The sequence below is a fragment of the Neofelis nebulosa genome, chromosome X (genome assembly GCF_028018385.1).
Source record: "Neofelis nebulosa isolate mNeoNeb1 chromosome X, mNeoNeb1.pri, whole genome shotgun sequence".
NCBI lineage: Eukaryota > Metazoa > Chordata > Mammalia > Carnivora > Felidae > Neofelis > Neofelis nebulosa.
Genome location: NC_080800.1, coordinates 72,415,997 through 72,438,880, shown reverse-complemented (window position 1 = coordinate 72,438,880; position 22,884 = coordinate 72,415,997). Strand labels below are relative to the sequence as shown.

General features: G+C 37.8%; 1 protein-coding gene across 4 annotated transcripts in view; it reads left to right on the top strand.

Moving 5' to 3' along the window:
- CHM (CHM Rab escort protein) overlaps positions 1-22,884 on the top strand; it is a 240,702-nt gene that overhangs the window by 157,359 nt on the left and 60,459 nt on the right. For all 4 annotated transcript variants that reach the window (XM_058714187.1, XM_058714185.1, XM_058714186.1 and 1 more), the window contains one exon: positions 12,218-12,314. In XM_058714187.1, coding sequence (XP_058570170.1) covers positions 12,218-12,314 — 97 coding nt within the window. The remainder of the gene's footprint in view (positions 1-12,217; positions 12,315-22,884) is intronic.

Below are 22,884 nucleotides of genomic sequence, written 5' to 3'. Positions count from 1 at the left end.
TCCCCAGGTTAGCAAAGTTTTTTGCTATGATTTGCTCACATAACTCTTCTACCCCTTTTTCTCTCTCTTCATCTTCTGGGACCCCTATGATTCTGATGTTGTTCCTTTTTAATGAGTCACTGATTTATCTAATTCTTAAATTGTGCTCTTTTGCCTTAGTCTCCATCTTTTTTTCTGCTTAATTATTCTCCATGAGTTTATCCTCTATATCACTGATTATCTGCTCTGCCTCATACATCCTTGCTGCCATGGCAACCATTCGAGATTACAGCTCAGTTACAACATTTTTTACTTCATCCTGACTAGCCTTTCCTTCTTTTACCTCTGCAGATTCGGGTTCTAATCTATTTTCAATCCCATCTAGTATTCTTCTTATTGTGATTCTAAATTCTGCTTCAGACATCTTGCTTTTATCTGTGTTAGATAAGTTCCTGGCTGTCGTTTTTTCCTGCTTTTTCTTTTGGGGTGAATTTCTTCGTTTTGTCATTTTGAAGAGAGAAAAGGAATTAATGAGGTAAAAAAAAATTTTAATTAAAAAATTAAAATTAAAAAAATTAAAAACAGGAAACACAAAATGAAATAAATGATGCTATATCCTAGGTGTGCTTTGGTGTAGGTGTTGAAAGGGGCTTGATTAGAGATAAAGTGGAAGGAAAAAAAATGGAAATCGTTTGAAAATTTGGAAAAACATACAGTGAAATAGAATAAAATGAAATGGTATAAGTAAAATAGAGTTTGAAAATAATTACACAAAATAAAAAATATAGTAGAAAAAATTTAAAGAAAAATATTTTTAATAAAGATTGAAAATAAAAATATTTTTTCTCTTTCTGAATTCAAGAAAAAAGAAACGAAAAAGAGAAAAAAAAAATTGAATAGATCGACCAGCAAACAGACTGAAATACAATTGAAATTACTTCTTTTTCCCCTAGAAGTCATACTATGATGCGATTTATAGTCTGTAAACTAAGCAGGCCAAGAGACTTGTGTTCCTGAAAGGGGAGGTTGGCCCAGTTGGGTGGAGCTTGGTGTAATGGTTCCGTTCTCCACTAGATGGCGCTGCTTAGCTTACTTGGGTTTATTGTTGTGGCGCTTGTAGGTGTGTATGTGCATGTGTGGGAGCAGTGAAAATGGTGTCTCCCAGCTACCCAGTCTGTAGTATCGGAACTCTGTTCTCCCTGAGCAGCAATCGTGCACCCATCCTTTGTATTCATCTTCCACCCACTCTCTGCTTTTACATTGTCCGTGACCAAGCCCCAGGCAGCACCTCCCTGTTGAGTTTTATGTCAGATGTGGCTGTTTTTCCCAACCCCTTACTTCTGAGGGACTGCAGCTTTGATTCGTTCTGCCCCTCTGCAGAAGGGTCTCACCTAGCAAATGGCCAAGTGCCAGCCACACCAAGTAATGTTCACGGGACCCCGCTGCTGCCGATGCCCAGAGAATGTGGCTGGGTGCCAGTCTTCCCCAGAAAAAGTTCATGCGATCATGTAGCAGCAGCGTTTCAGGGATTATGGCAGATTGCAACATGTATCTGACACCAGGCTTCACCCCCAACGACCTTGTTCCAGCACCAGCATATGTGGTTATTCTCCTGGGTCTACTGGGGCCTTTGCCTTTGGGGGAGCCATACAGCCTAAACCAGATGTCCTTCCAGCTTGGGAACCACCTCTCCCCATGTGGCCTAAAGCCCCCTGGACTTCACTCTGCTCCCAGGGATTTGCCCTTCCCACCAGAGCACTGCCAGGTATCGAGTTGTGGAGTTTCAGACTCTGTGCTCCCCCTGTTTATAGGGTCTTAATGGAATTTAAGCCCTCTCCTTTCTCCTTTCTTTCTCCTTTCTCCTTTCTCCTTTCTCCTTTCTCCTTTCTCCCTTTTCGTTCAGTCCCTGCGGCTGTTTGTACTATTCCGCTTTGTCTCCAGCTGCTTTTGGCGGGGGGGGGTCCTTTTTCCCGTATTCTCCCCTCCCCCCCCCCGTGTCTGTCCTCTCTCAGCAAGCAAAAACAGCTCCCTGCTCTCTGCGGCTTGTCTCTCCCCCAGTCCACCTCTCTGCGCTGCGTACCTGCTGAGTTGTGTGGTTCAGTTTGTGCAGATTGTCATGTTAATCCTCAAATCAGTTTTCTAGGTGTGCAGGATGGTTTAGTGTTGATCTGGCTGTATTTCATGGATGCGAGACACAAAAAAAATTTCCATGCTGTTCCGCTATCTTGGCTCTTCCCTATCAGGCTTTTCTTTTCTTTAAAGAAGAAAAGTATGTATTTCTTTAAAGAAGAAATGTATATTTCAACTGATGCTGTGGAGGTAGTAAAAAGGAGGGAGAGTTTGAAGATATCCAGGAGAAAAGGAAGATAACTGATGCAGCAAGGTCCAGGTAAAGGTGGAGAATATGAGATTCAGAGAACAGATAAAACCGTTGACCTTAGAGGGGATATGAGACACTTGCAATAAGAGGATGAATGGAGGATATTTGTAGGTCTGGGAGTTTCCATCTAATGGAATCCATCTACTCTTTAAATTACGAAGTGAGGTCATCTCCTGAGAATTGAGGTATAAGTGTCGGGAACAGGTCAAAGCTCAAGGAAAGATATACAGTAATAACTGTGGGAAGTTGGAGTATGGCCTCTCTCATTGTCAGATGGCTGCACAGTGTTGATTGCCGAGTTGAGCCTGGTGGTTATGGGTGTATGGTGGCATTAATCTGCCCCTATCCTTTCAGCTCTTCCATTCTCTTACCCCACTTAATCTTCTCAATGATCTGTTAAGAAACCTACAATTCCTTGTCCTCTCCTTTTCCTCCTAGTTTACCTTTCTTCCCTCTTCCTTTTTCATGTCCTGGTCCCCATGGTGGATTTTCTGAACTGCCCTTCCCCCAACACCTTCAATTCCTATGTAGCCATGTTCTTCCACTGTGCCCACAGAGGAAAATTTTGTCTCTGGATGAGTCTATAATTTACATCTGGATCACAGAAGGATACTTGAGAAAACCACACATCCACACAGACTGGCACTCCCACAGAGTCAGGGTTGTCAGTCTCATTCAGCTAGACCGTTGCTACCACCAGTTAGTTTATCCACTGGTCTCGGATAGCTCCCTATCCCATTCCTCTCAGTGCCTAGTCCAAATCTTTACTGTTTTACCCTTCCTCCTCTGGCTTAGCTCTTTCACCTCACCCCTCACTTCACTGAGAAAAGTAAGGTCCTACTAAGCACAATGGCCCTTGACCTCCTGCCCCACCACCCACAACTGATATACAAGTAGAGAGAGTAATGACAGGGCTCCCCTCCTTGTCCAAGGCCAACCCCATTCATAAGTGCTCTTGATATACACACATGCGCACGCACACACACCACCCTGCATCTGTGTCCTGTCTTCTGCCTTTCCCTGCTACTGGTACCTTGCCTGCAACCTATATACATGCACTAGTATTTTGTTTTCCAAAAATAATATTTAAAAAAAATCTCCTTTTGCCCCCATCTCTAATTGTATCCCATCTCTCCCCTGATCTCATCAACATTTTCAAGACAGTGTCTATACTTGCTCCCTCCAGCTCCTTTCCTCTCATCCATTTCTAGACCAGCCTGGCTTTTACCTCCACATTTCTTCCACAATTTTTCTTGCTAAGTTTATTAATAACTTTATAATGGTCAGGAGCATAGGATATTTTTTTTTCTATTAGGTCTTTTCTGGTACATTTGACAATGTTGATTATTACCTTTTTCTTGAAACTCTATACTCCTTGGCTTCCATGATACTGTGCTCTCCTGGTTCTCATAACTCTCTGAATAGTCCATCTCTGCTTTTATGGGCTCTATCCTCCTCTTAAATATTGGGGCTCCCCCAGGTTCTCACTTCAACCCACATTATCTCTTGCTCTATGCACACTTGCTGCTGGACTCCATGTACTTACATAGTTCCAACTCTGCATAAATGTTGGTGACAGCTACTTCTTTATCTCCCAGGAATGTTGGTCAAACTTCTTGTTGGACATCTATCCCAAAGTCCCCTCAAATTGAACATACTCAGAAATTAACTCACCATTTTCCCTCTCAAAACTACTTATCCAGTGTTCCCTGCCTTCATGAGAAGCACTGATGTCCTTCCAACTAACAATTTCTTCCTCCTGTCTCTGGTATCCCCTGAGCCTCCAGGTCCTCTCATTGTACTTCCTTGAATGGGCTCCAGTATGCTTTTCCTCTCAGTTCTCATTCTCACTCCTCTGGTTTCAGAACTCATCTCTGCCTTCTAACTGGTTGTTCCTCCTCTCATCTTGTCTCCTTCAGATCCATCCTCTAAACAGCTATCAGTGATCAGTCTAAAAGTGTACATTTATACTTTGTTTCCTATATTGGCTTCTTTCCTCTTTGTAAATTTTTAAGCATATGTGATGAACCTTAAAGAGAGGAAAGGGTAGGTGTAAGTCTAGGTAAATTTTATGGAAGTGGTACTAGAGGGTTGAGGGTATTCCCTTTTGATGGCTTTTCCTAATCTCTATGAGTTTTAAGACAGTTAACTTCTCAGAGTTCAAGACACAGAAGGTACTGTGGTCGGGGTTACTGATTGTATTTAAATTTTTAAAAATTAGACATTATGGTTGTAGGAAACAAAAGAAATATAGGCATACCTCAAAGGTTTTGTGAGTCCAGTTCTAGACCACCGCAGTAAAGTGAATGTCACAATAAAGCAAGTCAAATTATTATTATTTTTTTTAGTTTCTCAGTTCATATAAAATTATGTTTGCACTATACTGTGGCCTATTAAGTGTTCAGTATAGCATTATGTATAAAAAAATGTACTTACCTTAAAAATACTTTATTTCTAAACAATGCCAACTATCATCTGAGCTTTCAGTGAGTTCTAATCCTTTTGCTGGTGGAGGGTTTTGCCTTGATGTTGATGGCTACTGACTGATCAGGGTGGTGGTTACTAAAGGTTTGGGTGGCAGTGACAATTTCTTAAAATGAGACAACAGTAAACCTTGCTGCATCAATTGACTCTTCTTTTATGAATGGTTTCTCTGTAGCATACAATGCTGTTTGATAGCGTTTTACCCACCATAGACATTCTTTGAAAATTGGAGTCAATCCTATCAAAATTTGTTGCTGCTTTATCAACTAAGTTTATGTAGTATGTAAACCCTTTGTCATTTCAACAATCTTCACAGCATCTTTGTCAGAAGTAGATTCCATCTCAAGAACTACTTTCTTTGCTCATCCATAAGAAGCAACTCCTCTGTTGTTAAAGTTTGATCATGAGATTGCAGCCATATAGTCACTTCTTCAGACTCCACCTCTAATTCTAGTTCTCTTGCTGTGTCCACCACATCTGCAGTTACCTCCTCCACTGAAGTCTTGAATCCTGAAATTCATTCATGAGGGCTGGAATCAACTTTCTCCAAACTCCTGTTAATGTTGATATTTCGAACTCTTCCTGTGAATCATGAGTGTTCTCAATGGCATCTTAAATAGTGAATCCTTTCCTGAAGGTTTTCAAATTACTTTGCCCACATCCATCAAGGGAATCACTGTCTATGGCAGGTATAGTTTGACAAAATGCATGTCTTACATAATAAGACTTGAAAGTCAAAATTCCTTGTGGATCCATGAACTGCAGAAAAGATGTTTGATAGGTAAAGATAGGATTTAGTATGTAGAAAGGGAGAGGCTAGGACTTGAAGGTCCCAGGGAGCAAAGCCACATATTTTAAAACAATGCTGGAAACATCTATGAGAAAAACTCCCTCAGGCGTAAAGTTTTTCTTAAGAATGTAACAAATACATTGGGCTCCTGGGTGGCTCAGTTGGTTGAGCGTCCGACTTTGGCTCAGGTCACGATCTTGCGGTCCGTGAGTTCAAGCCCCGCTTCAGGCTCTGGGCTGATGGCTCAGAGCCTGGAGCCTGCTTCCGATTCTGTGTCTCCCTCTCTCTCTGCCCCTCCCCCGTTCATGCTCTGTCTCTCTCTGTCTCAAAGATAAATAAACTTAAAAAAAAAAAAGAATGTAACAAATACCACCTACTCCCCCTTCATGTTTCCCTCAGGAATAAACAACTCATCACCTACAGGTATCTTTTTTTTTTTCCTAAAAAGAAACCAAAAAGAAGAGGAGGAACAGACCAAAACCCTATAAAATAAAGTTGCTTGCTTATACTCAGGGGTATTCACTTTCAGATGTCCCCCCTCTCTGTAAAGAGATCTTTCATACTATTCTTACCTTCTGATCTTACACTCTGATAAACTTTTGCCTGCTGCTCATTTTATTCTGTGTCCACCTCCTCATTCTTTGAATTGGCTAAACAACGAGCCCCTGGCATTGAGGTATTTATTCTGCAAAATGTGTTAGCAAGCATGAAAACAACATTAATCTTGTTGTACATCTCCATCAGAGCTCTTGGGTGACCAGGTTCTTTGTCAATGAGCAGTCATATTTTGAAAGGAATCTTTTTTCTGAGCAGTAGGTCTCAACAGTGGGCATAAAATACTCAGTAAACTATGTTGTATAATCCAGGCTTTCTTGTTCCATTTACAGAGCAGAAGGAGAATAGATTTAAAATAATTCTTAAAGGCCCTAGGATTACTAGAATGATAAATGAGCATTGGCTTCAACTTAAAGTCACCAACTACATTAGCCTTTAACAAGAGAGTCAGCCTGTCCTTTGAAGCTTTAAAGCCAGATGTTGACTTCTCTTCTGTAGCAATGAAAGTCCTAGATGACATCTTCTTCCAATAGAATGCTATTCAATCTCTGGAAAATCGGTACTGTAGTGTAGTCACCTTCATGAATTATCTTAGTTACATCTTCTGGATAACTTGTTGCAGCTTCTTTATCAGTACTTGCTGTTTCACCTTGCACTTTTTTAAAAAGTTTAAATTCAAGTTAGTTAACATACAGTGTAGTTTTGGCTTCAGGAGTAGAGCCCAGTGATTCATCTCTTATATAGGACACCCAGTATTCATCCCAACAAGTGCCTTCCTTAATACCCATCACCGATTTAATCCATCCCCCCCACCCACCTCCCCTACAGGAACCCTCAGTTTGTTCCCTGTGTTTAAGAGTCTCTTATGCAAAAGGGTTCCCCTATCTCCACATCCTCACCAACATTTGTTGTTCCCTGTGTTAATTTTATCGTTTCTGACAGGTATGAGGTGGTATCTCATTGCAGTTTTGATTTGTATTTCCCTGATGATGAGTGATTTGGACATCTTTTCATGTGTCTGTTGGCCGTCTGTATGTATTCTTTGGAAAATGTCTATTAATGTCTTCTACCCATTTCTTCACTGGATTATTTGTTTTATGGGTGTTGAATTTGATAAGTTATTTTCGACAATAACCCTTTATCCATTATGTCATTTTCAAATATCTTCTCCCATTCCATAAGATGCCTTTTAGTTTTGTTGATTGTTCCCTTAGCTGTGCAGAAGCTTTTTATATTGATGAGGTCCCAATAGTTCATTTTTGCTTTTATTTCCCTTGATTTTGGAGACATGACCTGAGGTCGAGGTCAAAGAGGTTGCTGCCTGTTTTCTCCTGTAGGATTTTGATGGTTTTCTGTCTCAGATTTTAGGTCTTTCATCCATTTTGAATTTACTTTTTGTATGGTGTAAGAAAGTCATCCAGTTTCATTCTTCTGCATGTTGCTGTCCAGTTCTCCCAGCACCATTTGCTAAAGAGGCTATCTTTTTTTTTTTTTTCATTGGATACTCTTTCCTGCTTTGTGGAAGATTCGTTGGCCATATATTTATGGGTCCATTTTTAGGTTCTCTATTCCATTGGTCTGGGTGTCTGTTTTTGTGGCAATACCATACTGTATTGATGATTATAGCTTTGTAATACATCTTAAAGTCTGGAGTTGTGATACCTCCAGCTGTGGTTTTCGTTTTCAACATTACTTTGGCTATTTGGGTTCTTTTGTGGTTCCATACAAATTTTAGGATTGTTTGTTCTAGCTCTGTGAAGATGCTGGTGTTATTTTGATAGGGATTGTATTGAATGTATATAGATTGCTTTGGGTAGTATTTGTTTAACAATTTTTGTTCTTCCAATCCATGAGCATGGAATATTTTTCTATTTTTTTGTGTCATCTTCAATGTCTTTCATAACCTTTCTATAGTTTTCCACATACAGATCTTTTACCTTTTTGGTTAGGTTCTAGATACAGCATTTTAAAAATACATCCTAACAAGTTATTAGGTGTTTGATCTCTCTACCAGGGGTTTCTCTGCTGTCTTCTAAGCCTTTTTCAAGCCCAGCTATTAGTATTATGATTGTTGTTCTAAATTCTTGTTCAGATGTATTGTGTATATCTGTTTTGAGCAATTCTCTGGCTGTGATTTCTTCTTGACCTTCCTTTTGGGGAGAATTCCTCTATCTTGTCATTCTGGCAGTCTGTCTTTTACATGTTTTAAAAACTTTTTATGTGTCCTTCACCCGAGAGTACTGCTATATTAAAAAGGGACCGTACAATGTCCAGGCCTGGCACTCCAGGAAGTACTTCTGTTGTATGTTGCATGTACTCTGCTGTTGGGTTCTGGCTGCCCAGTCCCACTGATCAGTCCTTTGCAGAGCTCCTCCTTGCTTGCAGTGATGGAGTGTTTGGACCTTTAACTAGGTGTGCTTTGATTTCTTTGTTGAAGTAACCCTGGAAAAAAAAAGGAGGTGGGGGGAGCCTGATGCTATAAAAAGAGAACAATGAAAGGGGAGGAAAAAAAAAACCAAATAGAGAATCAAAACCTATAAGGTTGATTCCAAAGAAAGAGAAAGGAAAAGAAAGAAGAAAAAAAGCAAAAGAAAAGAGAAAAGATGGAACCTGAGTAGAATTAAAAAGCCTGATCAAAAAATATGTATGTCTGTGTGTGTGTATGTATGTGTAGATAGATAGCTAGATAGTGTATATATGTGTAGATAGATATGACAAAAAACAAATCAGAAACTATAAATCTGATTCGAAAAGAAAACAAAGAGAGGGAGGAAAGCAAGAAAGAAAAAAGAAAAAAAGAAAAGGTTGTCTGTTGGTGCCTGAGGCTGGTGGCTGTGTTGGTCTGGAGGAGAGTCTGGCTACATTGAGTACGTTAGTCTTGCTCTGGTAAATGAGCATTTGCTAGGCACAGAGGGGTAGGGTTTGTTCTAAGCGTGTACTGCCTCCACTGGTGACTGCTGTGCTACTCTCTTAAGTCCCACTGTGTTGGTGTTAGGAAAATTTCCGTCACCCCAATCTCTCCTCCCGACTGGGCTCTCACCCCCTGCTGTTCAGGCAGCCCTCACTGAATAGCAAGGGCAGTCAGCTTGCCCTGCACCATTATTCTCCTGTGGCTTCCCCTTGGCACTCTGATGGGATTCAAATCCTGAAGTCTTAATGGACCCCGAATGGTGCAAATCCAGATCCACTCCCCTCCTCCAGGGGTCCTACTGCTGAAAGATCTTTGGCTGGTACCTGCAGAGTATTTTGTCCTTGGGGAGGCAATAAAACCTGTTTCCAAATAATCCAGGAAGGGTACTATTCTTTCCCAGTGCACCCTGGAGATCGCTACACCATGCTATGCACTCCAGGGCCAGGTACCCGCTCCCCAGGAGTGTGTGCCATTGCTCTACTCTCGAGAAAGTCATGCACTTGCAAAACCTCTGAGTTTCAGCTCCTAAGGTTATGTACAAAAAAGAATTGACACTCTCCATACTTTTCATTCCCCCCTCCATAGTCTGTAGAGGTTTTCCTCTTGTGCTAACTCGATGCCATTATTTCACAACCACTCTTTCTTTCTCTCCCTTTTGTCTCTCCACAGAAAGGGTTCCCTCCCCTGTGGCTATGCTGGTTTATTTCCCTCATTTCATATCCATGCACCTCACTCCTGCTAAGCTGTCCACTGTCCAACTGTGGAGATCCTTTTGCTGCTCCACAGATCAATTTCCTGGGTTTTCCAAGTGATCTGACCTCAAAACAGCTATGTTTAACGGACAAGGAAAATCCCGGTCCTCCTACTTCTCCATCATCTTCACCTTGCACTTTTATGTTATGGAGATGGCTTCCTTCCTTAAGCCTTCTGAACCAACCTTGGCTAGCTTCACACTTTTCTGTAACTTTCTCACTTCTCTCAGCCTTCATAGAATTAAAGAGAGTTAGGGCCTTGCTCTGAATTAGACTTTGGCTTAAGGGAATGTGGTAGCCATTTTGATACAGACCACTGAAACTTTCTCCATATCAACAATCTATCTCTTTACCTTTCTTACATGCTTATGTTGAGTAACACCTTTTACTTCCTTCAAGAACTTTTCCTCTGCATTTGCAACTTGGCTGTTCAGTACAAGAGGCCTAGCTTTTGGTCTATCTTGGCTTTCAACATCCCTTTTTCACTTAGAAATAAGCTTAATTATTTCTAGCTTTTGATTTAAAGTATGAGATGTGCAACTATTTCTTTCACTAGAATACTTAGAGGCCATTATAAAGTTAATAATTTGCCTAATTTCAGTATTATTGTGTCTTAGGGAATAGGGAGGCTTGAGGAGAGGGTAGAGACTGGGGAACATTGGCTGGTGAAGCAGTTGGAGTACACAAAGCATTTATCAATAAAATTTGCGGTTCTATATGTATGGGCTCAGTTCATGGAACCCCTAAACAATTACAATAGTGACATCAAAGATCACTGATCATACATAACCATAAAAAATATAATAAAAAAGTTTGAAATATTGTGAGAATTACCAAAATGTGAATTAGAGATATTAAGTAAGCAAAATGCTGTTGGAAAAATGGTACCAGTAGATTTGCTCAATGCATGGTTGCCACAGACCTTCATATTTGTAAAAAAAAAAAAAAAAAAAAAAAATGCAGTATTTGCAAAGTGTAATAAAGCAAAGCACAATAAAATGTACTATGCCTGAATGTTGGTGCAGTTCCTACAATACCTTTCTGGCTTTAAACGTTTTTACTCATAATCATTTGATAATTATTATACATTAGATACATGTTTTACTGGTTCCTCTCTCTTTAAAGTACATTTTGTGTCATGGACATCCAGCAGCAAAAGGGCATTAAGAGGAATATGGAGAACACAGTTTTGGGGACATCTTAAGCCCAAAAATGTATTTCTAAGTAATGTGATAGTAGAATATTCATGGTTATCAAAAGAATATCTGTTTTGAGAACTTGTAGGCATTTCCTGTATTGGCTATCAATGTGACATCACGAGTCAAAATCTAAGCAATAGTGCTCACAGGTAAAAGTGTAAATTGGGCTTCACATTTTGACAAGTGTTTTATATATGAGAGAATATGGTTTTCTCAGATTGAAGATTAAATTGAGAATTAATATTGAAACTTTTGGTTTTATAGAGAAACATTGACCTGATTGTCATTTTAATTATAAGGCCATGCAATATATTAGTAGTGCCTATAGCATATCAGCATACTGCATATCAATAAACATTAATTAATTAATATTTTAAATATTTATTTATTTATTTTGAAAGAGAGAGAGCCCTAGCAAGGGAAGGGCAGAGACAGAGGGAGAGAGAGAGTATCCTAAGCAGGCTCCCCTCTATCAGCACAGAGCCGGATGTAGTCAGTCAATCTCACAAACCATGACATCATGACCTGAGCCAAAATCAATAGTCAGGTGCTCAACCAACTGAGGTACCCCAATAAACATTATTTTAAAATAATTTTCCATTTTACTTTAAATTCTGGGTTTCTAGTTTTAGTACTGGAATCCTTAAAGACATTCATTTGGAAACATTTTGGTATATGTTTGGCTACACTGTTGACATATTACTTTGCTTATTTCAACATCTTTCAGATTTGTAACATTTTTAAATTTTAACACTCTATACCTACTGCTTTTAGCCATTATGAATAATCAAAATTAATATGATCTGTTTTCAAATACTGAAGTGCATATAATTCAGAAGTAATGAGTCATAATTTAATCCTTTGAAAATAATAAGTGAAGAATTTAACAAATATTAAAGATATTTGAAACATTTCTTGTCCATGAATTAATTATATGAATACAACATGTGTGATATATAAGTATATAAATAATGCAGAAATTGGACATTCAGGCACATGTATATGTTACATGTTTCAAATTCTGTTCTAAAATCTTTACAAGCTAAATTTTTTCAAACATCATGGAGTTTGAAAAAAAGATAATTTGAAAGTTAACTAAACTCTAATGATAGAAGAATGAAAATGAGATCTACCCCTTATGTCTAATATTTTATTTCTACTTTTCAGATTTCCATTTTGACAGTGCCAGCAATGGAGACAGGAACTTTTGCTGTTCGGGTCATTGAGTTATGTTCCTCAACAATGACATGCATGAAAGGCACATGTGAGCACCGTAGAATCTGGTTGTCTTATGTGTTTGTTTTGGCAGTAAAGGGGGACAGCCATTGATAAAGTTCTCTGGGTTCTGTTTATAGTTTTGCAATATATATATATGTATATAGGCAATGTATATATATATATGTATATGGGCAATATATATATACATGTATATATAAATATATATCCAAGTTAGTTAGCATATAGTGCAATAATGATTTCAGGAGTAGAATCCAGCGATTCATCCCCTACATATAACACCCAGTGCTTATCCCAACAAGTGTCTTCCTGATGCCCCTTACCCATCTAGACATCCCCCCCACCCACAACCCCTCCAGCAACCCTGTTTGTTCTCTATATTTAAGAGTCTCTTATGTTTTCCACCTCCCTGTTTTTATATTATTTTTGCTTCCCTTCCCCTATGTTCATCTGTTTTGTATCTTAAATCCCACACGAGTAAAGTCATATGATATTTGCATTTCTCTAATTTCACTTAGCATAATACCCTCCACTTCCATCCACATTGTTGGAAATGACAAGATTTCATTCATTTTGATTGCTGAGTAATGTTCCATTGTATGTATGTACCACATCTTCTTTATCCTTTCATCTGTGGATGGACATTTGGGCTCTTTCCATACTTTGGCTATTGTCAATAGCCCTGCTATAAACATTGGGGTGCATGTGTCCCTTCGAAGTAGCACTCCTTTATCCTTTGGATAAAAACCTAGTGGTGCCATTGCGCGGTCGTAGGGCAATTGTATTTTTAACTTTCTGAGGAATCTCCATGCTGCTTTCCAGAGTGGCTGCACCAGTTTGCATTCCCACCAGTGCAAAAGAGTTCCCCTTTCTCCACATCCTCACCAACATCTGTTGTTGCCTGAGTTGTTAATTTTAGGTATTCTGACTGGTGTGTGGTGGTAACTCATTTTGGTTTTGATTTGTATTTCCCTCATGATGAGTGATGTTGAGCATTTTTTCATGTGTCTGTTAGCCATCTGGATGTCTTCTTTGGAAGTGTCTGTTCATGCCTTCTGTATGTTTATTAACTGGATTATTTGGTTTTGGGGTGTCGAGTTTGATAAGTTGTTTACAGATTTTGCATACTTACCTTTTATCTGATATGTCATTTGCAAATTATCTTCTTCCATTCCGTCGCAGTTGCCTTTTAGTTTTGCTGACTGTTTCCTTCATTGTGAAAAAGATTTTTATCTTGATGAGGTCCCAATAGTTCATTTTTGCTTTTGTTTCCCTTGCCTCCAGAAAAATGTCAAGTAAGAATTGCTGTGACTGAGGTCAAATAGATTTTTGCCTGCTTTCTCCTCTAGGATTTTGATGGCTTCCTGTCTTGTGTTTAGGCCTTTTATTCATTTTCAGTTTATTTTTGTGTATGGTGTAAGAAAGTAGTTCAGGTTCATTCTTTTGCATGTTGCTGTCCAGTTTTCCCAGCACCACTTGCTGAAGAGACTGTCTTTATTCCATCGAATATTCTTTCCTGCTTTGTCAAAGATTAGTTGGCCATACATTTGTGGGTCCATTTCTGGGTTCTCTATTCTGTTCCATTGATCTGAGTGTCTGTTCTTGTGCCACTACCATACTGTCCTGGTGATTACACCTTTGTTATACAGTTTGAAGTCTGGAATTGTGATTCCTCCTGCTTTGGTTTTCTTTTTCAGGATTGCTTTGGCTATGTGGGGTCTTTTCTGGTTCCATAAAATTTTCGGATTATTTATTCTAGTTCTGTGAAGAATGTTGGGGTTATTTTGATAGGGATTGCATTAAATATGCAGATTGCTTTGGGTAGTATCGACATTTTAACAATATTTGTTCTTCCTATCCAGGAGCATTGAATAATTTTCCATTTTTTTGTGTCTTCATTTTCTTTCATAAGCTTTCTATATTTTTCATGGTATAGATTTTTCACTTCTTTGGTTAGATTTATTCCTCGGTATTTTGTGGTTTTTGGTGCAATTGTCAATGGGATAGATTCCTTGATTTCTCTTTCTATTGCTTCGTTATTGGTGTATAGAAATGCAACTGGTTTCTGTGCATTGATTTTATATTCTGTGACTTTGATGAATTCATGAATCATTTCTAGCATTTTTTTGGTGGAATCTTGTGGGTTTTCCATATAGAGTATCATGTTATCTGCGAAGAGTGAAAGTTTGACTTCCTCCTTGCCAATCTGGATGCCTTTTATTTCTTTGTGTTCTCTGATTACTGAGGTTAGGACTTCCAATACTACATTGAGTAACACTGGCAAGAGTGGACATCCCTGTCATATTCCTGACCTTGGGGGAAAAGCTCTGCTTTACCCCCTTGAGGATGATATTAGCAATGGGTCTCTCATATGTGGCTTTTGTGATCTTGAGTTACGATCCTTCTATCCCTACTTGCTTGAGGGTTTTTATCAAGAAAGGATGCTGTATTTTGTCAAATGCTTTCTCTGCATCTATTGAAAGGATCATGTGGTTCTTGTCCTTCTTTTATTAATGTGATGTATCACATTGATTGATTTGCAGATACTGAACCAGCCTTTCATCCCATTATAAATCCCACTTGATCGTGGCAAATAATTCATTTAATGTATTGTTGGATCCGGTTGGCTGATATCTTGTTGAAAATTTTTGCATCCATGTTCATCAGGGAAATTGATCTCTAGTTCTCCTTTTTGAGTGGGGTCTTTCTCTGGTTTTGGAATCAAGGTAATGCTGGTGTCATAGAATGAGTTTGGATATTTTCCTTCCGTTTCTATTTTTTGGAACAACTTCAAAAACATAGGTGTTAACTCTTCTTTAAATGTTTTGTAGAATTCTCCTGGAAAGCTATCCAGCCATGGTCTCTTGTTTTTTGGGAGATTTTTGATTACTAATTAAATTTCTGTTCAAATTATCTATTTCTTCTTGTTTCAGCTCTGGTAGTTTATGTTTGCAGGATTTTGTCCTTTTCTTCTAGATTGCCCAATTTATTGGCATATAATTGCTCATAATATTCTCTTATTATTGTTTGTATTTATGCAGTGTTTGTGATCTCTCATCTTTAATTCTTGATTTCATTTATTTGAGTCCTTTTTCTTTTTGATTAATCTGCCCAGGTGTTTATCAATTTTGTTAATTCTTTCAAAGAACCAGTTTCTGGTTTCATTGAGCTGTTCTACTGGTTTTGTTTATTTATTTGTTTATTTGCTTTGGGTTTTAATAGCATTGATTTCTGCTCTAATCTGTATTTTCCTGTCTTTTGTTGGTTTGGGGTTTTATATGCTGTTCTTTTGCAGCTCTTTAAGGTTGTGGATTAGATTCTGTATCTGAGACCTTTCTTCCTTCTTTAGAAGGCCTGGATTCGTATATACTTTCCTCTTATGACCACCTTTGCTACATCCCAGAGGTTTTGGGCTATGGTATTTTCATTTTCATTGGCTTCCATGTACTTTTTAATTTCCTCTTTAACTTACTGGTTTGCGCATTCATTCTTTGGTAAGATGTTCTTTAGTCTTTCAGTATTTGTTGTCTCTCGAAATTTTTTCTTGTGGTTGATTTTGAGTTTCATACCATTGTGGTTTGAAAATATGCATGGTATGATCTTGATGTTTTTGTACTTGTTGAGGGCTGGTTTCCCACTATGTGACCTATTCTGGAAAATGTTCTATGTGCACTCAAGAAGAATGTATATTCTGCTGCTTCAGGATGAAATGTTCTGAATATATCTGTTAAGTCCATCCAGTCCCATGTGTCATTAAAGCCATTGTTTCCTTGTAGATTTTCTGTTTAGATGATCTTGTAAACAGCATATAGATGGATCTTGTTTTCTTATCCATAATGTTACCCGATGTCTTTTGATTGAAGCATTTAGTCCATTGACATTTAGAGCGAGTACTGAAATATATGGACTTATTGCCATTGTGTTGCTTGTAGAGTTGGTGTTTCTGCTAGTGTTCTCTGGTCCTTTCTAGTCTTTGTGACTTTTTTTTCTTTTTTTGTTTTGGTTTTGCTTTTCTCCCTTCAGCGAGCCCCCCTTAAAATTTTTTGCAGGGCTGGTTTAGTGATTATGAACTTTTGTTTTTGTTTGGGAAACTTTTTATCTCTCCTTCCACTTTGAATGACAGTCTTTCTGGATAAAGAATTCTTGGTTGCATATTTTTCTGATTCAGCATGTTAAATATATCCTGCCACTCCGTTCCAGCTTGCCACACTTTGTGGATACATGTTCTGCAAATCTGTTCTCTCTTCCCTTATAGGTTAAGGACTTTCTTCCCTTGCTGCTTTCATAATTCTCTCCTTGTCTGTGTGTTTTGTGAATTTGACTATGATTTCCCTTGTTAATGGTTGGTTTTTGTTGAATGTAATGGGGGTTCTCTGTACTTCCTGGATTTTTTTTTATCTGTGTCTTTCCACAGGTTAGGAAAGTTTTCCAGTATGATTTGCTCATATACAGCTTCTACCCCTTTTACTCTGTATTCAGCTTCTTGGACCCCTATGATTCTGATGTTATTCCTTTTTAATGAGTCACTGAGTTCTCTAATTCTTATATCATGCTCTTTTGCCTAACCCCCCTTTTTTTCTGCTTCATTATTCTCTATAAGTGTCTCTTCTATATTGTTGATTCGCTGCTCTGATTCATCCATCCTTCCTGTCGTGGCATCCATTCTAGATTGCATCTCATTTATTGCATTTTTACTTTTGTCCTGACCAGATTTTATTTTATCTCTGCAGAAAGGGATTCAATGCATTTTTTTCAACCCTAGCCAGTATTCTTATCATTGAGATTCTAAATTCTGGCTCAGACATCTTGCTTATATCTATGTTGATTAAGTCCCTGGCTGTCATTCCTTCTTGTTCTTTCTTTTGAGGTGGATTCCTTCCTATCGTCATTTTGGAGGAAGAAAAGTATTAATAAAATACAAAAATAAATTTTGGGAGATTAAAAATGACACCAAAACAAATTCAAATAAAGTAAACTAGATCCTAGGTGTGTTTTGGTCTAGCTATTGACCATATTTTTTTTTATTCACACACTTTTTGTTCACATATTTTATGTTCATACAATAAGTCGTTCTATACCTTCCCCTTGCCTCTAATTAGTTTTGTATCTAAATCTTCATAGGCCCCATTTTTAAGTTCTCCAGTGAAAGAGTTTCTGTGACATTCCAGTTTGTTTTGTAATTTTACTTATGCTTATTACATACTTTCAAAAAAATTTTTTTGACTACTGGTTTTCTTCTTTGATTTTCCTTAGAATTCTTAATCCAGTTTCTTATCTTCTACCATATGTAAATGATCAATTTAACGCTTTTATGAGTCTAAAGTTACATAGTACTTTAATTTATTTTACTAATATGTATCAAAATTTTTGTCTCTAACACTGTTCAGATATCATGCCTTCTACCACATATTTGGTAAAGATGTTTCAGTAAGTAGGAACCAGCAAGGATACATTAGATGTCATTATGCCTAGATCTAAATTGTGTACTGTAGTGATTACAAAGAAGCACACAGTGGCATCCCTAATTTGAAATGTTCATAATCTTATTAGACACTTAATAGAGCAAGACACTATTAACTGTGTGCAGTGTACTCTAATAGACATTTCAGGGTAGGTGTAGTTGAGTACAACATAGGTCTGACCTTAGGGTACTCACAATCTAGTGGGACAGATAAGACAAACACAAAAGTCTCTGTAAGAGGCAAAATATGAAAGTACCAAAAGAGTGCTACCAACAAACAGCAGACTGGAGAGATTCATAGGAGGGAAGAAACAGTATCTTAAAAATTTTGTAAACATATTAATTTTCTTCAAACTGTTACATGAATTATGAGAAGCAGAAGACTAATTTGGTTTGGCATAGTTAATGAAAACATGACAATGTCTTCAATTGTAGAACTACTACTTACTAAAAAATGTCAAATGTGGTTAAACAGAGAGAAGTGGGAGCTTGTTGCTAGTAGGCAGAGTGAAAAAAACTTTGCCCTTCTTGTTATAATCTTAAATTTCCATTTGAAGAGTAGCTTACTCATGGTTTTCCCCCTTTTATAGTGATTTGTGATATAAGTAAATCTTTACCATGACAGTTGCCCTTATTATTTTTCCCTATTACTTTCAGCAGTTTTTTGTCATGTCTTTTTTATCTTTATTAGTATCTTAAATATAAAACTACATTCATCTTTGATTTTCTGAATTACATTTATTTTATGTTTTGAATATCTTTTGTAAATTTATTTTTATAAATTATTTCTCTATGTGAAGTACTTTTGTATCTCCAGTCTAACAATATTCATTATTGACAGTTTAAAAAAGAAAAGTAAAATTACTATAATCCTATAGATGACAAACACTTGATATGTGTTTACCTTGTTTTTTATATGTATATACATATATATGTTCTGTAAGTATCCAGTACTATTTTATATATTTTATAATCTACTTTTCAAAAAGACTTAATACAACAGAATTTTTTTGTATGTCTTTGATATCATTTTCAGTGATTGTGGGTATGCCATCTTTAATATCATGCTATTGAGATTAAGTGAAAATTTTTACTTCATAGTCCTAGAAAAAAACAGCTGGCCTAATAAATATTTGTGAAATTACATTAATTTTTAAAAACTTTTGAGTGGAATTATTGGGTCAAAGTATATAGACTTTTTTATTTTGAAGTTATAGACTCATAGGTATTTGCAAAGATATTACAGAGAAGTCCCATGTACCCTTCACTCAGTTTCTTCCAATAGTTATATTTTATCAAATTATAGTACAATATCAAAGCCAGGAAATTGACATTGTTATAATGTGTGTATGCAATTTTATCACCTGTGTAGATGCTTGTGACCATCCCACAATGATTCTTAACATTACCCTTTTGTAGCCATAGCTGTATCTCTCCCTCCCCACACTGGGCACCTAATCCCTGGAAACCACTAATGTGTTTTCTTAGTAATTTTGTCATTTTGATGGTGTCATTTAGAATGAATCATACAATAGGTTAATCTTTTGAGACTGATTTTTTTTTTTACTCACTGTAATTTTAAGATTCATCTAAATTGTTGCATGTATCAATAGTACATTCCTGTTTATTACTTAGTAGTAGTCCATGGTAAGCTGTACTTCTTTCTGGCCTCCATGGTTTCTAATGAAAAATCTGCTATTATTTGAATGGTTTTTCCCATATAGATAATGTGGTTCTTTTTCCCCTCAGGCTGCTTTCAAGATTTTCTTCTTAGTCTTTAACTGTTGTAAGTTTTAATATAATGTGTCTTGGCATAGATTTCTTTGGAATTATTCTATTTGAGATTTGTGCAGCTTCCTGAATTTGCAGGTTTCTTTTGCCAAATTCAGGAAGTGTTCATCCTTTACTTCTCCAAATGCTTTCCAGTCTTACCCTCTTTTTCCTCGTGTAACATGACTATTAGATCTTTCACTATAGTTCCACATGTCTCTGAGGCTCTATTTCTTTATTCAAAAATATTTATTATACCTGTTAAGAGGAATTTATCATGCTAGGGACAGTGGATTATACAAAGGAATATAGCCAAAGTAGTAATAATAATAAGATGGTACAAAGAGCAAGAAGAGCCCAAAGTATGTGTGTTTCTGTTCATTTTTATGTAGGCTATTTTCTTTCATTTTGCATTGCATCATTTCAAGTTCACTAATTTTTTCCTTTGTCCATTCCATTCTGTTGAGCCATCCATTGATGGTTTTTTAATTTAATTTTTGTATTTTTCAGATTAAAAATTTCCAGTTGGTTCTCCTTTAAATCTCCTATTTGCTGAGGCTTTCTATTTCTTTGCAGAGACTTTCTGTTGTTTCATTTGTTTCCAGCAAGTTTGTAATTGCTCACTAATGTATTTTTATGATGGCTGCATTAAATCTTGTTTAACTCCATCAGCTGTGTCATGTTGGCATCTGTCATTGATTGTCTTTTTGCAGTCAAGTTCAGGTTTTCCTGTTTTTTGGTATAATGAGTATAGTTTTGGATTGATACCTGGGATTGAGTCCTGTAATGGGACTTGGATCTTATTCCATTTTAGTAGGAGCCCTCTGACACTGCTCTGGTGGATAAAGGGAGTTCCACCTTTTTACTGTCAGGGAAATGTAAGTCCCAGTTCCTCACTTGCCTTCTGCTGGAACCTGGAGGTTGGAGAATTTCCTCATTACTGCAGAGTGATTATATTGTAGGCTCTCCACTAGGCCTCTAACTGATTTCACCCTGGCTAGAAAGAATACAGGAGTACCTTGTTACTTATTGTTCCCCACATGGTCTTCATTGACACAATCAGGAGAGGGGTATGACCTCATTATTCAGGGAGTGGTGGGAGACCACACTCTCCATTAGACTTCCACCGACACCACACCATTGGTGGTGTCAGTGGTGCCTCATTACTGCTGGGGAAGGGTTGAAATCCAGCATCCTGCTATGGTCTCTACTGACACTGAAGAGGATGAAGACTGTTGTTACTCTTGGTGAGAATGAAGATTTTGGCTCCTTACTTGGCCTTTTTTGATATCCTCCCCCAATGGGGCGGTTGGGACAACTTCATTACAAGCTGGTGTGGGGTGGAAGTCTAGACTCCTTATTCAGCCTTTAATGGTGAGTGCAGAGGGTTAAGGTGTGTGTGTGTGTGTGTGTGTGTGTGTGTGTGTGTGGTGGTTGAGTGGAGTAGAGTAATAGCTGTCTAAAAGTTTTCTCTTTTACTAGGTGGCTTCTTTATTGATCCTTGACTAGAGAGAACACTTTTACTGGGATTTTTTTTTTTTATCTGAACCCATTGATGTTTCTGGGTTGCTAGTTTCACTAGTAACCAGTCTGGGCTATATGAACCAAGAAGAAAACCCAGGGAACTCTGCTATTTTGTCTCTTTCATCCAAAGGTCCCTAGCTAGCCTCCTTTCTTCTGTCTACCTCTCAGAGTCATCTTATGTTTGTTTTATGTATTATGTCCAAGATTTTTATCTATGCCTTAGCAGGAGGAAGAGGAAAAAGTACCTTTTAATCAGTCGTTCTGGAAATAGAAGTCCTAGAGTGTCTAGAGTTTTAAGGCTTTTCATATATAGTGTCAAATTGTACCCCTCCCAGAGGTGTATCAATTTACATATTCATTGGTAGTTTATAAGCAAGCATGTCTGTTTCTCCAAACCCTCAAGAGTACTGGTTATTAGCAAAACTCCTTTGCCAAATTGAAACTTGGAAAATGATATTTTGTTTAAATTTGTTTTTAATAACTCATGAAGTTGAAGTTTTTGAACATTGGGTATTTATACTTTTGTGAATCCCTTATTCTTTCCACTTATTATACTGCTTATTCTTTTCTTACCAACTTACAAGAGCAATATAAACATTACAGATATCAGCCCTTGATTTTAAGTGTTGCAAGTATATTTCTTGGTTCATTCAGTATTCTTTCAAAAGTGTGGGATAAGTAGAGGACATTATTTTAGGTCTTGTAAGTGAGACAGAAAGTGATGAAGAAAGCTTTCTGATCTCAGGAAGCTTTAAATTTACTGGGGAATGGAAAATCAACAGCAATAACTTAAAAAAAATACAGCAGCAAAGCAATGTAACTTACGAATACAAGCAACAAGGGGCACCTGGATGGCTCAGTCAGTTGGGTGTCTGATTCTTGATTTTGGCTCAGGTCATGATCTCATGGTTCATGAGATCGAGCCCCATGTTAGGCTCTGTGCTGACAGTGTGGAGCCTGCTTGGGATTCTCTCTCATCCTCTCTCTCTTCTCCTTCCATGCTCTCACCTCCCTTTCTTAAAATAAATAAATAAACATTAACAAAAAAAATACTAGCAACAAATGTTGACTGTAGGAAATATTGTGCTCTAAAATCTAAAGAATCATTCAAGAAAAATAAAGGGCATGATCTTGTCCTTAAAAATGATGTATAAGAAGAGGAGAGGAGGCCTGGAAGATGACAGAGTAGGAGGATCCTAAGCTTGCCTCATCCAATGAATACAACTAGATAACACTCACATCAGCATATATAACCCAGAGAACAATCTGAAGACTGGAAGAACAAACTAAAGGTAGAAAAGAGGCCATATTGAAGAAGGTAGGAAAAGCAAAGATACAGTGTGAGAATAAAACAGACTATGGCCATCCTAGGTGGGGACAGAGACTGTGGTGCAAAGAAGGGGGAGAAACAGAGTATCACACCAGGGGACCTGCACAGGGAAGACAAATAGCCATAACATTTGACTTCAGAAGCAAGAAGGGACTAATTTTGTGAGTTCTTACAACAAGTGGGATTTAAAACTTTGACTTTTAAAAATCACTGTGCTCAATTCTGGGAGAGCCCAGAGAGCATTAGGAAGCAGAATCCTTGCTCTTAAGGAGAGAGCACAAAAAACACCCTGCAGAGATAAAGTATGGAAACAGCAGCTTGAAAAATGTCTCAGGCAGGGGCCTGAGGCAGGGGCGCCTGGGTGGCTCAGTTGGTTAGGCATCTGACTTCGGTTCAGGTCATGATCTCACAGTTCGTGAGTTCAAGCCCCACATTGGGCACTGTGCTGACAGCTTGGATCCTGGAGCCTGCTTCGGATTCTGTGTCTCCCTCTCTCTCTGCCCCTTCCATGCT